The sequence below is a fragment of the Mustelus asterias genome, chromosome 7 (genome assembly GCF_964213995.1).
Source record: "Mustelus asterias chromosome 7, sMusAst1.hap1.1, whole genome shotgun sequence".
NCBI lineage: Eukaryota > Metazoa > Chordata > Chondrichthyes > Carcharhiniformes > Triakidae > Mustelus > Mustelus asterias.
In genome coordinates, this window is record NC_135807.1 from 113,871,565 (window position 1) to 113,887,811 (window position 16,247).

At 45.2% G+C, this 16,247-nt stretch overlaps 1 protein-coding gene across 1 annotated transcript in view; it reads left to right on the plus strand.

Moving 5' to 3' along the window:
• Nucleotides 1-2,100: 2,100 nt before the first annotated feature.
• cyb5a (cytochrome b5 type A (microsomal)) overlaps nt 2,101-16,247 on the plus strand; it is a 36,467-nt gene continuing 22,320 nt past the window's right edge. Inside the window, exon 1 of the mRNA XM_078216704.1 lies at nt 2,101-2,250. Within this exon, the coding sequence (XP_078072830.1) occupies nt 2,125-2,250 (126 nt within the window). The 5' untranslated portion in view covers nt 2,101-2,124. The remainder of the gene's footprint in view (nt 2,251-16,247) is intronic.

Genomic DNA, 16,247 nt, shown 5'->3' on the forward strand with positions numbered 1-16,247 from the left:
AGAAAAAGAGAAATAGTACAAATACAGGATGCAGCAGCACCCTTTGGGGGGAATAGGGAATATTTCTTCCTATAGTTGTAAAGGAATTTTTCAACATTAATGTCCATCTCTTGAATATTCATCATTACATTTGATGAACTTTGAAACCTTTCAACATTGAGAAAATACTTGGAATAATATTGAAAATTAGGATGGCTGACTAACAAATTTCAAACTAATTTAAATATATTGATGAATTTAATTTAAAAAATATATATGCTTTTAATGAAACATTAACAAACACTTTAAATTGGTAAACCAAAATTATTATCATTCCTGATAAAAGCAAAATACTGTGGATGCTGGAATCTGAAACAAAAACAGAAAATGCTGGAAAATCTCAGCAGGTTTGACAGCATCTGTGGAGAGAGAATAGATGTGGAGATGCCGGCGTTGGACTGGGGTAAACACAGTAAGAAGTTTAACAACATCAGGTTAAAGTCCAACAGGTTTATTTGGTAGCAAATGCCACAAGCTTTTGGAACAGACTGCCCCTTCGTCAGGTGGAGTGGAGAAATGCTCACAAACAGGGCATACAGAGACACAAACTCAATTTACAGAATAATGATTGGAATGCAGTCTTTACAGATAATCAAGTCTTAAAGGTACAAAAATTGTGAATGGAGGGAGCATTAAGCACAGGTTAAAGAGATGTGTATTGCAAGTCCAGACAAGCTGTGGGGGTTACAGATAGTGTGACATGAACCCAAGATCCCGGTTGAGGCCGTCCTCATGTGTGCGGAACTTAGAAACATAGAAAACTACAGCACAAAACAGGCCCTTCGGCCCCACAAGTTGTGCCGAACATATCCCTACCTTTTAGGCCTACCTATAACCCTCCATCCTATTAAGTCCCATGTACTCATCCAGGAGTCTCTTAAAAGACCCTATTGAGTTTGCCTCCACCACCACTGATGGCAGCCGATTCCACTCGCCCACCACCCTCTGTGTGAAAAGCTTCCCCCTAACACTTCCCCTGTACCTACCCCCCAGCACCTTAAACCTGTGTCCTCTCGTAGCAGACATTTCCACCCTGGGAAAAAGCCTCTGAGAGTCCACCCGATCTATGCCTCTCAACATCTTGTATACCTCTATTAGGTCTCCTCTCATCCTACGTCTCTCCAAGGAGAAAAGACCGAGCTCCCTCAGCCTATCCTCATAAGGCATGCCACTCAATCCAGGCAACATCCTTGTAAATCTCCTCTGCACCCTTTCAATCTTTTCCACATCCTTCCTGTAATAAACTTGTTAAACTTGGCTATCAGTTTCTGCTCAGGGACTCTGCGCTGTCGTGTGTTGTGAAGGCCGCCTTGGAGAACGCTTACGCGAAGATCAGAGGCCAAATGCCCGTGACCGCTGAAGTCCTCCCCAACAGGAAGAGAACAGTCTTGCCTGGTGATTGTCGAGCGGTGTTCATTCATCCGTTGTCGTAGCGTCTGAGAGAGAATAGAGCCAACGGGTGGGATTTTCCACCGTGCTTGCCCCGCCTGAGGTCAACAGACCTTTGCATGGTCCGTGCCCCCACCCACACAGATCCCCACGGTGGGTGGGATGGGAAAATTCCCCCAACATTTCAAATTAGGTATTCTCTCTCCACAGATGGTTGTCAGACATGCTGAGATGTTCTGTGTTTGCATCAGTCCTGATTAGTACAGCTTCAGGCTTTGGCACATATCTGATGATTACTATTATGGTTAGATGGTTTTGCAGCCAATTTAACTTTTTAAAAAAAATGTTAATAAACTCAATTCTTGGAAGACAGGCTTTACATTTTGGATTTAGCACACAAGTTACTTCCTGTAAATGTCCTGAAGATTGATGATGTAAGTGTGGGTTGCATACAGGTAATATGAACTGGAGGCCGTCCTCCGACTCCACCTTTCCGGACGCGGCTCATTGAGAAATTTCCGCCAAAAGTTCCCCAGCAATTTTACGTTCGATTTTCGAACTGTCAGCATTGTGGCGTCATCTGAGTGACAGATCGACCAACCAATGAAACTCCGGGATCGGCGCGGAGCAGTGTGAGCTGGCCAAGTTGTTGCTTTTGCGTGCGGTTCGACTTGATTGACCGAAAGTTATTCCAACATGGCTGAGAACAAGGAAGAGGTGAAGTATTACCGGCTGGAGGAATTAAAGCGACACAGCACTGGCTCCAGCGCCTGGATCAACATTCACAACAAAATCTACGACGTGTCCACCTTTCTGGAGGAGGTAGTTAATGCCAAATGATCTGATCTCACTTCAATGAATGTTGTGCAATGAATGTTGTTATTCCGCCCTCCCCCGCCAACCGTACATTTTTGTATCAGACCTTCCCACTGTTGCCACAAACAGTGGGTGTAAACTTTCTCAATCCACAGCTTTGCCGCTAACGAGAGAAGTGCACCGGATTGTTGTTTTTTAAACGTTGCAATTTAAATAATTTTCCATTAAAGGCACACAACACAGTGGCAGGGTGGTTAGTACTACTGCGAATTATTATTGTCACGTATTAGTATACAGTGAAAAGTATTGTTTCTTGCGCGCTATGTATACAAAGCATACCATTCATAGAGAAGGAAACGAGAGTGCAGAATGTGGTGTTACAGGTGTTAAAGCTAGAGTGTAGAGTAAGATCAACTTATGGCGAGGCAGGTCCATTCAAAAGTCTGATGGCAGCAGGAAAGAAGCTGTTCTTGAGTCGGTTGGTACGTGACCTCCGACTTCTGTATCTTTTCCCAACAGAAGAAAGTGGAAGAGAGAATGTCCCGGGTGCGTGGAGTCTTTAATCATGTTGGCTGCTTTGCCAAGGCAGTGGGAAGTGTAGATAGAGTCAATGGATCTGCACGTTCTCCCTGTGTCTGCATGGGTTTCCTCTGGGTGCTTTGGTTTCCTCCCACAGTCCAAAGAGTATAAAAGTTAGAGTATAAAGCATATAAAGCATAGAGTATAAAAGTTGGGGTCTGATGCGAAGGTTAGAGGGATTAGTGGGTAAATATGTAGGGATGGTGGGATTGTGGTCGGTGCAGACTCGATGGGCCGAATGGCCCCTTCCTGTACTGTAGGGTTTCTATGATGTTGTGGTTGTATAGAACGTTGGTTCGGCTGCATTTGGAGTACTGCGCCCAGTTCTGGTCGCCACACTACCAGAAGGACGTGGAGGCTTTAGAGAGAGTGCAGAGGAGGTTTACCAGGATGTTGCCTGGTATGGAAGGGCTTAGTTATGAGGAGAGATTGGGTAAACTGGGGTTGTTCTCACTGGAAAGACGGAGGATGAGGGGTGACCTAATAGAGGTGTATAAAATTATGAAAGGCATGTATAGGGTGAACGGTGGGAAGCTTTTTCCCAGGTCGGTGGTGACGTTCACGAGGGGTCATAGATTCAAGGTGAGGGGGGGGGAGGTTTAACACGGATATCAGAAGGACGTATTTTGCACAGAGAGTGGTGGGGGTCTGGAATGCGCTGCCGGGCAAGGTGGTGGAGGCAGACACACTGGGAACATTTAAGACTTATCTAGATAGCCACATGAACGGCGTGGAAATGGAGGGATACAAAAGAATGGTCTAGTTTGGACCAGGGAGCGGCGTGGGCTTGGAGGGCCGAAGGGCCTGTTCCTGTGCTGTATTGTTCTTTGTTCAAAGATGTGCAGCTTAGGTGGATTGGCCATGCCAAATTCCCTCCTCAGTGTACCTGAACAGGCGCTGGAGGGTGGCGACTAGGGGATTGTCACATAACTTCATTGCAGTGTTAATGTAAGCCTACTCGTGACTAATAAATAAACTTTACTTTTAACCAGAAAGTATTTGCCACCGATTGTAGTGTTCCCTGACTTTCAGCAGGTACATTTGATTATGAACCTTAACTGACACTTGTTGAGAGTTTATGATTTCTGGACCTTGCATTGATTTCGAAATTGACTGTTCCAGCATTGCTGAATTCCTTATTCCATAGGTTCCTTCCTTTGTGTTCCCTCGTACAGATTTTCAACCATATAACTTTGTAACATTGAAGTTAAGATTTCAGCTTTAATATATAAGAAAACGTTCCTAGATTTGATGTCCTCGGGTAGAAAATCAGGTGAACCTGTTGGTTTTTGGGGTGTGGGCTTTTTTTCCCTAACATCTTGTGCTGGGGTTTGTTACTTGTATTTGTTACTGGCTAACCACTGCCACCTGCAGGGGTCATGCAGCATGCTGTATGCAATCCCTTGAATATAGTAACCCAAATTGATGCTTTCTGGAAAACCATCTCAGAATATGTTTATTTTTGTGCAAAACAAAAGACCAGTTACTTTTACAATCCTAAAAACTAATGTTCTATTGGAATAGGTAGGATTTTTAAAACATGTTGCACATCACAAATAGCATGTCTTACTGTCCATAACATGAGGTTTTACTCAGTTTGGAATAAAATTTATTTATTAGTCACAAGTAGGGTTACATTCACACTGTAATGAAGTTATGTGAAAATCCCTTAGTCGTAGAAATCATAGAAACCCTACAGTACAGAAAGAGGCCATTCGGCCCATCGAGTCTGCACCGACCACAATCCCACCCAGGCCCTACCCCCATATCCCTACATATTTTACCCGCTAATCCCTCAAATCTACGCATCCCAGGACACTAAGGGGCAATTTTTTAGCATGGCCAATCAACCTAACCCGTACATCTTTGGATTGTGGGAGGAAACCGGAGCACCTGGAGGAAACCCACGCAGACACGAGGAGAATGTGCAAACTCCGCACAGACAGTGACCCAAGCAGGGAATCGAACCCAGGTCCCTGGAGCTGTGAAGCAGCAGTCTAATCACTGTGCCACCGTGCTGCCCCATAATGCACTTTCCATGGAATGTACTGTCCAGTAGAGCTTCTCTGTCTCTAGGATCTTGAAAACAGCCTGAATATAATGTGTCCCACATCTTTGTTGATAACTTCTGTATCCCTGACTGGAAGCCCCTCCGTGCCACCTCATGGCCCAGTTTCCCAATGACAGGCTCTTTCACAAGTGCCAGTGCTTGAGACTTAACAGTTGAAGCAAGCAAGCTACACGTCTGCCATGTCCCAGTATATAACATTGAGACATTTTTATTATGGACAGTAAGACATGCTATTTGTGGTGTGCAACAGTTTAAAAAAATCCTGCCTATTCCAATAGAACATTATTTTTTAGGATTGTAGAAATAACTGGTCTTTTTATTTGCATAGCACACAAAAAATGAATATATTCTGAGATAATTCTCCTGAAAACATCAATTTGGGTTACTATATTCAAGTGATTGCATACAGCATGTTGCATGACCCGTGCGGGTGGCACAGTGATTAGCACTGCTCCCTCATAGTGCCAGGAACCTGGGTTCAATTCCAGCCTTGGATAACTGTCTGTGTGGAGTTTGTACATTCCTCCTGCGTCAGCGTGGGTTTTCTCCCACAGTCTAAAGATGTGCCGGTTAGGTGGATTGGCCATGCTAAATTGTCCTTAGCGTCCCGAGATGAGTAGGTTAGGGTGACCAGCAAGGGAAACACATCGGGTTACGAGGATAGGGCCTGAGTAAGATGCTGTGTTGGAGATTCGGTGCAGACACGAAGGGCCAAATGGCCTCCTTTTACACTGTGGGGATTCTGTGAAAACTTTAAACAACGCTAGCTTCCAAGTTGTTTGTAAATGACTACTACTTGTTGATCTGCAGGACTGTAATTGTTCCTGTTACCGGATAGCAATTTGGGGAAGGGCTGTCTCACTTTTCAGATTTGGAGGGCGTTCTGCATTTAAAATGAATTACCAAAATGTAATTTGCGTGCATGTGAGCAGGATATTAAATTCTGAGCCTTTTCCACAGAAAACAATGTACTGAACAAATGAACAGTAAAAAGCTGCCACCCCACCCTTTACATTGAGATAAGAATAAATTACTGTGGATGCTGGAAATCTGAAATCAAAGCCGAAAATGCTGGATTAACTCGGGCAGTCCGGCAGCATCTGGGAGCAGGAAGCAGAGTTATCGTTTAGGATCTAAATGACCTTTCTACAGAAAGTTCCGTCTTGAGCAGTTAGATCCAAAACATAAACTCTGTTTCTCTCTACAGATACTGCCAGACCTGCCGTGTTTGTCCAACATTTTCTGTCTTTATTTACATGTAGATATTTATCAGTGGTGATTGTCCGAAGCTATCACTATTTGTGAGAAGGGAGTAAGAAAATGAATGTGCTTCACTGTTTTTGGGAACTTTCTCACAAACATTTCTCCTGGAAATTTGCACCTTATCCCATTTCCACATCCAAGTGAATTGGGCCTTTTAATGACAGCATAACCTTTAAAGTGATGTTTGTGCTTGATTTAGTCACAGTGTGATGGGTTGGATTGCATTAAGTGACAGTCAGCTGCTGGAACGTGTTAAAATGATCTCTGTAAAATAATTGGGCTATTTTCTACCTGCATCTTGAGTGTTTTTAATTTTTTTTAAAGTTACAAAGCCAATGCTCAGAGTGGACTGGGTAAACTCAAACCCGTTCCTTGCTTGTTCCAAAAACCAAATTCAAATTCCAATTGAATCCAGTTCTTGATCCCCACAAGAGAGACAAACACGATCCAAGCTGACAAGATAAGGCATTGCCCCCCATCTTGGGCTTGATTGACCCTGGATCTTAGCCAAAAGGCCAAGAAGCAACTGACTCTTGAGTGTTCTCAGAGTGCGCTGTTTGATCAATAAGTAGAAGGCATGAAAATTATTGAGAGACCCCTGCTCAAGCTCCTAATATTGTTGATATTGCCGGGTATTTAACAATCTCAGCTGGCTTTTTCAGCATATAAAGAATAGGCTGGCAAGGAGATCATGGTCCCAGTTATTGAGAAGACGTCAGAAATCAATCTGTGCAGTTAGGAAGACTATGCGCTGTCTCTTGCCTTGTCCGCTGGTATTTTTGATGCACTGACATGCTGCAATCTGCAAGGATTGTTGATTGAACGCATCTGACTTTGGTAGAAGAAATTATTTGAAATGTATTCCTCCTTTATTGAATTTGACCTTCCTAAGAGTGATGATTTAGACAGGTTGTTACTTCATTCAGATTGGCCCATGTGTTTTTTTAGTGGTTTGGGGAATGTTATTTAATCCTCCCACCAAACTTCTGTTTGCTTTCTTGCAGTCATAGATTCTTTTGTAGCATAGTGAGTTGTTCAAGTTTCATTGCTGGCAGTAAAATAATTCAAGCCCGTCCCCAATTTTTTAGGCAAAGTATCAATGCCAACAGATGATGCCTTTGCTCCAAACTAATACATATAATCTTTGTCTCCTTCCTGCTGAATTCCCTTGAAAAGACGGCTCAGAATATTTGTGATGTGAACTCTGAGAGAGTCCTCCCTCATACTCAATAAGGAACAGAGTTATTCCTTTGTTTTCTTGACTGGGATATAGCTGATAGAATGCTTCATCTCTCCTTTCTCTTTGTGCACTTGTGATTTTAAAGTTGTTAAAATATTTTAATGTCACTTATGGGATGTGGAGCTTGCTGGGAAGACCCACCATTTGTTACCCTTGAGAAGGCATTGAGTCATCTTTTTGAATCAGTGCAGTCCATGTGGTTCTATACTTTAGTTACGGTAATATTTCTGGAATCCCTTTGGACTGTCTGTTCAATTGTTCAAAGCTGACTGCATATTGGTAACCATTTTATTTAAGCCAAAGTGAGACTAAATAAAAGCAGTATTTGAGTAGCAGAGTAAAATAAAGTGTAACTGAGATTTATAGCCTGTTATTTTCCTTTGAATGGGAGGTGTGGCCCAATTCCTATTCTTTTTACTCATGTCTCCACTTGCCTGGTGTCCTTCCTGGCACTTCTGCATTGAGTAACCTACAGTGATGTATCCCAAAAACAAAATTTCAGGAGAATAAAAATATCTGGTCATAGACACTGCAATCTTTTTTTTGTTTTGTTCAAGTACTGGCCTTGAGCCTCCCTTATCTGCTCTTCAGCCTTAACACAAGCTTTTTTGTTTCCATGGTTTGAAGATGCATCCCACCAATATGTGGATAATGAGTTTCAACTATAATTAAAATACATGTTCAAAATACTTTTTCCTAATTACCATGATGAAAAAATCTAAGGTCATTATTTTTATTCTTTCAGAAGATTTGAACATTGCTGCAAAGGTCAACGCTTGTTGTCCCTCCCTAATATCCTTATTAATACATCTTAGGCAGCCCATTGGGATCACGGAAGACTTGTTTCCGTTCTGTTCAGTGGATTCAGAGATGACTGAGTCCAATGCATGACCTGTAGACTCGTGCCACATGTTCGGCAGGTTGTGCTTGAAGACTTGGATAGATAGGTAGTTGGGTAAGTAGGGAGGCTTGTGCTCTCCCTCCATGGCTCGACTTTGTCTCTCCACGTCCCTGACAAAATCCCTCAATGTGATTAGTGCCTTCCTGAGTGAGATTTTTCCAATTTCCCTACAAACCAGAGTCTTCGATGGCTTAGAGTATAAGGGCAAGGAGGTAATTAATGTTGGGGTTGTAGAGATGTTGGTTAGGCCGCAGCTGGAGTACTGTGTGCAGTTCTAGTCACCTCACTATAGCAAGGATATGGTAGCATTAGAACGGGTACAGAGGAGGTTCACCAGGATGTTGCCTGGGATGGAGCATTTTCACCTGAAAGGGGTGTTTAGAACCTGAGACGGTGAGTAGGGAGGAGATAAAGGGGCAGGTGTTGCACCTTCAATGATTGCATGGGAAGGTGCCGTGGGCAGGGGGTGAGGTGTTAGGTGTGATGGAGGAGTGGACCAGGGTATCCCGGAGAGAGTGTTCTCTGTGGAATGCTGAAGTGGGGTTTGAGGGGAAGATGTGTTGGGTAGTGGCATCATGCTGGAGTTGGCGGAAATGGCGGAGGATGATCCTTTGAATGTGAAGACTGGTGGGGTGAAAAGTGAGGACCAAGGGGTTCTGGGAGGGAGGGGAGAGGGTGAGAGCAGTGGTGTGGGGGATGGGTTGGATGCAGTTGAGGGCCCTGACTGCCACAATGGGTGGAAAACCACGATTGAGGAAGAAGGAAGACATATCGGCGGCACTATTTAGGAAAGTGGCATCATCAGAACAGACACAGCAGAGGTGAAGGAACTGAGAGAATGGAATGGAGTCCTTACAGGATGTAGGGTGTGAAGAGCTGTAATCAAGGTAGTTATGGGAGTCGGTGGGCTTGTAATGGATACTAGTGGACAGTTTAGAGAAGTGTCAGAGATGGACCATGTGAAGGTGATAGTGGGGTGGAAATTGGAAGCAAAATTGATCAATTTTTTCAGGTCTAGACGAGAGCATGAAGTGGCACTGAAATAGTCGTTGATGTATCACTAAAGGAGTGGTGGGAGGGGGCCGGAGTAGGACTGGAACAGGGAATGCTCAACATAACACATAAAGAGACAGGCATAATTGGGACCCAGAGCCACAACTGGGATCTGAGGGACGGGAGGAGGTGGAGGGTCCTGGATGGGTGTAGGTATTGATGAGTTGTTGGAGCTTGCATCCTTTAACTCCTAAAAGGAAGAGAAAAATTTTCTTGTTGATACGTCAGATGAGACAATGAATGAATGAATTTGGAGGAAGTGAGATGAGTTAAAGGAGAAATTGTTGAGTGAGAAAACCAGTTCAGCCAGGTGGAGGAGAGTGGTGGTGATTGGGGATTGTTCAGAACTCTGTTCAAGGAAGAAGTGAAGAGCTTTGAGGCCATCATGGTGGGGGATGGAAGTGTAGCGGGATTGGACATCCATGGTGAAGAGGAGGTGGTTTGGGCCAAGGAACTGGAAGTCGTTGATATGGCGTAGGGCATCGGAGGATATAGATGGGAAAGGACTGGACAAGAGGAGAGAGAATGGAGTCAAGATAGGAGGAAATTAGTTCATTGGGGCAGGAACAGGCTGACACGATGGGCCTACTGGGGCAGTCCTGTTTATGGATTGTGGGAAGGAGATAGAAGTAGCTGTCCAGGGTTGGGAGACTGAGGTTGGAGGCTGTGGAGGGAAGATCCCTGAAGGAGATGAGGTCGTTGACAGTCCTGGAAACAGTGACTTGACATTCAGTGGTCGGATCGTGGTCCAGGGGGAGATAGGAGAAAGTGTCCGAGAGTTTGGCGCTCAATCTCTGCGAGGTAGAAGTCCATACGCCAGACAATAGCAGCAGACCCTTGTTGGCGGGTTTGATGACAAGGTCAGGGTTGGTCTGAAGAGAGTGAAGTGCAACAAATTCGGAAGGTGACAAGGTAGAGTGGTTGAGAGGAGCGGAGAAATTGAGACGGTGACAGTTCTCAATGAAAAGATCAAGAGCAGGTCAGAGGCCAGAGGGAAGAGTCCAGGTGGAGGGGAAATGCTGGAGGTGGATGAAAGGATCTGCTGAATGGGGGGCGGACTCCTACCCAAAGAAGGGAGCACGAAGGCGGCAGAAGAAGAGTTCAGCATCATGTCAAGCCTGAAGTTTGTTAAGGTGAGGTTATAAGGGTACGAAGCTGAGTCCTTTGCTGAGTACAGCACGCTCAGCCTCTGAGAGGGGAAGGTGAATAAGCGGCAAGGGCTGGGGTTAGGAGGGATGGGATCTGAGGGACAGGAGGAGGTGGAGGGTCCTGGTATTGGTGTTGGTATTGATGAGTTGTTGGAGCTTGAGTCCCTTAACACTTAAAAGGAAGAGAAACATTTTCTTGTTGATACGTCAGATGAGTCAAAGAATGAAGTGAAACCGGGGATCAGGTCAGCATTGAAAAAGAGTGAGATGGTGCTGCTGGAGAGAGATATCGAGGGTGTGCATATGATGTCGCATGGCACTGAGTGTGGATCTCAGGATGCGGCGAGAACAACAGTCCAAGGAGCGTTGTATTTCCTGGAGATACCTGTAATCCGGGGTGGATTCGAAAGATGAGGGATGGAACTTCATTTGGGATCCATACGGGGTGAGTCAGAGATGGAGACAGTCGCTGAGGAAGGAAATATGGCTGTGAAAGCAAGTTTTGGTAAATACCTTATCAAACACCAGGAGGGAAATGGAAAGCAGCGACGGTGCACAGGGTGAGAGAGACAAATGGAAATTCTTTCGGAGAGAAGAGCAGCACTTCAGGGAAGGCATTCTTAGGAGAGAAGTGGCAGTGCATTACAGACTAAGATAAAAGCAAAATACTGTGGATGCTGGAATCTGAAACAAAAACAGAAAATGCTGGAAAATCTCAGCAGGCCTGACAGCAGCAGTGGGGAGAGAATAGAGCCAACATTTAGAGATAGGATATATGCGCATTTAGAAAGGAATAAACTCATTAACGATAGTCAGCATGGTTTTGTGAGAGGGAGGTCATGCCTCACTAACCTGGTGGAGTTTTTTGAAGAAGTGACCAAAATGGTTGATGAGGGAAGGGCCGTGGATGTCGTCTATATGGACTTTAGTAAAGCGTTTGACAAAGTCCCTCATGGTAGGCTGGTGAAAAAGGTTGGATCTCATGGGATAAAGGGGGAGGTGGCTAGATGGGTGGAGAACTGGCTTGGTCACAGAAGTGGAGATGCCGGCGTTGGACTGGGGTAAACACAGTAAGAAGTTTAACAACACCAGGTTAAAGTTCAACAGGTTTATTTGGTAGCAAAGTCCACACAAGCTTTCGAAGCTCTAAGCCGCTTCTTCAGGTGAGTGGGAATTCTGTTCACAAACAGAGCTTATAAAGACACAGACTCAATTTACATGAATAATGGTTGGAATGCGAATACTTACAACTAATCAAGTCTTTAAGAAACAAAACAATGGGAGTGGAGAGAGCATCAAGACAGGCTAAAAAGATGTGTATTGTCTCCAGACAAGACAGCCAGTGAAACTCTGCAGGTCCACGCAACTGTGGGAGTTACAAATAGTGTGACATGAACCCAATATCCCGGTTGAGGCAGTCCTCGTGTGTGCGGAACTTGGCTATCAGTTTCTGCTCTGTGACTCTGCGCTGTCGTGTGTCGCGAAGGCCGCCTTGGAGAACGCTTACCCGAATATCAGAGGCCGAATGCCCGTGACCGCTGAAGTGCTCCCCAACAGGAAGAGAACAGTCTTGCCTGGTGATTGTCAAGCGGTGTTCATGTATACACAGGATCTGCTCGGATGAGGAGGATCGCAACAGACACCTCCAGACGCTGAAAGATGCCCTCATAAGAACAGGATATGGCGCTAGACTCATTGATCAACAGTTCCAACGCGCCACAGCGAAAAACCGCACCGACCTCCTCAGAAGACAAACACGGGACACAGTGGACAGAGTACCCTTCGTTGTCCAGTACTTCCCCGGAGCGGAGAAGCTACGGCATCTCCTCCGGAGCCTTCAACATGTCATTGATGAAGACGAACATCTCGCCAAGGCCATCCCCACACCCCCACTTCTTGCCTTCAAACAACCGCACAACCTCAAACAGACCATTGTCCGCAGCAAACTACCCAGCCTTCAGGAGAACAGTGACCAAGACACCACACAACCCTGCCACAGCAACCTCTGCAAGACGTGCCGGATCATCGACACAGATGCCATCATCTCACGTGAGAACACCATCCACCAGGTACACGGTACATACTCTTGCAACTCGGCCAACGTTGTCTACCTGATACGCTGCAAGAAAGGATGTCCCGAGGCATGGTACATTGGGGAAACTATGCAGATGCTGCGACAACGGATGAATGAACACCGCTCGACAATCACCAGGCAAGACTGTTCTCTTCCTGTTGGGGAACACTTCAGCGGTCACGGGCATTCGGCCTCTGATATTCGGGTAAGCGTTCTCCAAGGCGGCCTTCGCGACACACGACAGCGCAGAGTCGCTGAGCAGAAACTGATAGCCAAGTTCCGCACACACGAGGACGGCCTCAACCGGGAGATTGGGTTCATGTCACACTATTTGTAACTCCCACAGTTGCGTGGACCTGCAGAGTTTCACTGGCTGTCTTGTCTGGAGACAATACACATCTTTTTAGCCTGTCTTGATGCTCTCTCCACTCCCATTGTTTTGTTTCTTAAAGACTTGATTAGTTGTAAGTATTCGCATTCCAACCATTATTCATGTAAATTGAGTCTGTGTCTTTATAAGCTCTGTTTGTGAACAGAATTCCCACTCACCTGAAGAAGCGGCTTAGAGCTTCGAAAGCTTGTGTGGCTTTTGCTACCAAATAAACCTGTTGGACTTTAACCTGGTGTTGTTAAACTTCTGACTTGGTCACAGAAGACAGAGGGTGGTAGTGGAAGGGTCTTTTTCCGGCTGGAGGCCTGTGACTAGTGGTGTTCCGCAGGGCTCTGTATTGGGACCTCTGCTGTTTGTGATTTATATAAACGATCTGGAAGAAGGTGTAACTGGGGTGATCAGTAAGTTTGCGGACGACACAAAATTGGCAGGACTTGCAGATAGTGTGGAGCATTGTCAGAGGCTAAAGAAGGATATAGATAGGTTGGAAATTTGGGCAAAGAAATGGCAGATGGAGTTCAATCCTGATAAATGCGAAGTGATGCATTTTGGTGGAAATAATGTAGGGAGGAGTTATACGATAAATGGCAGAACCATAAAGGGTGTAGATACGCAGAGGGACCTGGGTGTGCAAGTCCACAGATCCTTGAAGGTGACGTCACAGGTGGAGAAGGTGGTGAAGAAGGCATATGGCATGCTTGCCTTTATAGGACGGGCATAGAGTATAAAAGTTGGGGTCTGATGTTGCAGATGTATAGAACATTGGTTCGGCCGCATTTGGAATACTGCGTCCAGTTCTGGTCGCCACACTACCAGAAGGACGTGGAGGCTTTGGAGAGAGTACAGAGGAGGTTTACCAGGATGTTGCCTGGTATGGAGGGGTTTAGTTATGAGGAGAGATTGGGTAAACTGGGGTTGTTCTCCCTGGAAAGACGGAGGATGAGGGGAGACTTAATAGAGGTGTATAAAATTATGAAAGGCATAGATAGGGTGAACGGTGGGAAGCTTTTCCCCAGGTCGGTGGTGACGTTCACAAGGGGTCATAGGTTCAAGGTGAAGGGGGGGAGGTTTAACACAGATATCAGAAGGACATATTTTACACAGAGGGTGGTGGGGGCCTGGAATGCGCTGCCAGGTAAGGTGATGGAGGCGGACACACTGGGAACGTTTAAGACTTATCTAGATAGCTGCATGAACGGAGTGAGAATGGAGGGATACAAAAGAATGGTCTAGTTTGGACCAGGGAGCGGCACGGGCTTGGAGGGCCAAAGGGCCTGTTCCTGTGCTGTATTGTGCTTTGTTCTTTGAGTCTAGATGACCCTTCATAGAACATAGAACATAGAACATTACAGCGCAGAACAGGCCCTTCGGCCCACGATGTTGCACCGACCAGTTAAAAAAAAACTGTGACCCTCCAACCTAAACCAATTTCTTTTTGTCCATGAACCTATCTACGGATCTCTTAAACGCCCCCAAACTAGGCGCATTTACAACTGATGCTGGCAGGGCATTCCAATCCCTCACCACCCTCTGGGTAAAGAACCTACTTCATCAGAGCTAAGAGCAAAGAGAATCAGCTGAGATACTATTGGGGTGGAGGGGGGTGGTGGAACTCAAGGCTGAGCTAGATAGATTTTTGATTGGCAAGGGAGTTAAGGGATATAAGGGCAGACAGGAGAGTGGGAGTAAGGCCACAATCAGATCAACCATAATTTTATTAAATGGCGAGCAGACTCAAGAGGCTGGATGGCCTATTCCTTATCCTATTTGTTCATAAGTTGCGATTTGAATTCAGATCTTCAGATTTATTAGTCCAAGCCTCTGGAATACTAGTTAGAATCATAGAATCCCTACATCGCTGAAGCAGGCCATTTGGCCCATTGAGTCTGTACCGACTCTGTGACGGAGCATCGCACCCAGACCCTATCCACGTAATCCCACACATTTACCCCGCTAATTCCCCTAACCTACACATCTTGGGACACTAGGGACAATTGAGCATGACCAATCAACCTAACCTGCACATCTTTGGAATGTGGGAGGAAACCAGAGCACCCGGAGGAAACCCATGCAGACACGGAGAGAACGTGCAGACTCCACACAGACAGTGACCTGAGGCTGGAATTGAACCTGATTCCCTGGTGCTGTGAGGCAGTGCTAACCACTGTGCTACCATGCCGCTCTCTCTAACATAATCACTGTGCTACTAAACCCCCACTGTCATCCAAAATATAATAAAACAAAGGGGGTGGTAGATATCCCAATGGAAGTTTCCACCAAATATGTATTCCTATTAAATTTGCGTAGGTAGTGGGAATTTAGAATTAAACTTTTCAGGTATGGCAAGCCTTAACTTTCTTCCAAGACCACTGAAGCAACTATTATTTAACATCACTACTTTTGTTAATGCAAATTTTTGACTAAAGGATCTCCTGGACTCGTTTCGATCGCCACAGGGGGTCGGAGAGGAATTTCCCAGATTTTTTTTTCCCCATATTGGCCCTGGGGTTTTCACTCTGGGTTTTCGCCTCTCCCTGGAGATCACATGGTCTGGAATGGGGGGGTGGGGGTGAGTTAATAGGTTGTGATGAACAAAGCATCGTAGCTGTGAGGGACAGCTCGGTGGATAGGATATTAGGATGTAGATAGGCTGGAAAATTGGGCGGGGATCCTGGATTCAGGATTCAATCCTGGACCGGGGAGCGGCGCGGGCTTGGAGGGCCGAAGGGCCTGTTCCTGTGCTGTATTGTTCTTTGTTCTTTGTTTGTAAAGGCCTGTTTGATTTTGTGCAACCCATGTCAAATCTAACTGTTGACTTACATATGCAAATATAACTTTATTGCACATGCTATTTGCTTTAGATTAGGTAAACCGCACAACCAGTATAACAGTCAAATTTTTAGAAGTTTGTCAAACTGTCATGTGATGGATCAGCTGCCCTTGTGGAATCTGAAATCGTTTATGGATCCTAAGAGACAGATATTTTACCTTGTATACTATGAGAGATGCACACCATATACCCTTACCATCAGTTCTTGACTTTAGGATTTTATGAAGGACAAACTTACATGGGCAAAGAATTTTAGGATCAACCATAAATCCGTTTAACAAAACAAGATACTCCTAGTACCCTAATACTAGAGTTCTAAACTATTGTTATGATGCCACACAACATGCAAAACCATGACTTATTAGTAAAAGCCTCCACTGAAAAACCATAGGCAAAACCCCACATTTCTACCCAAACCTTAACCGGTTCAATTCAAACCCCCTCTGGACTTAG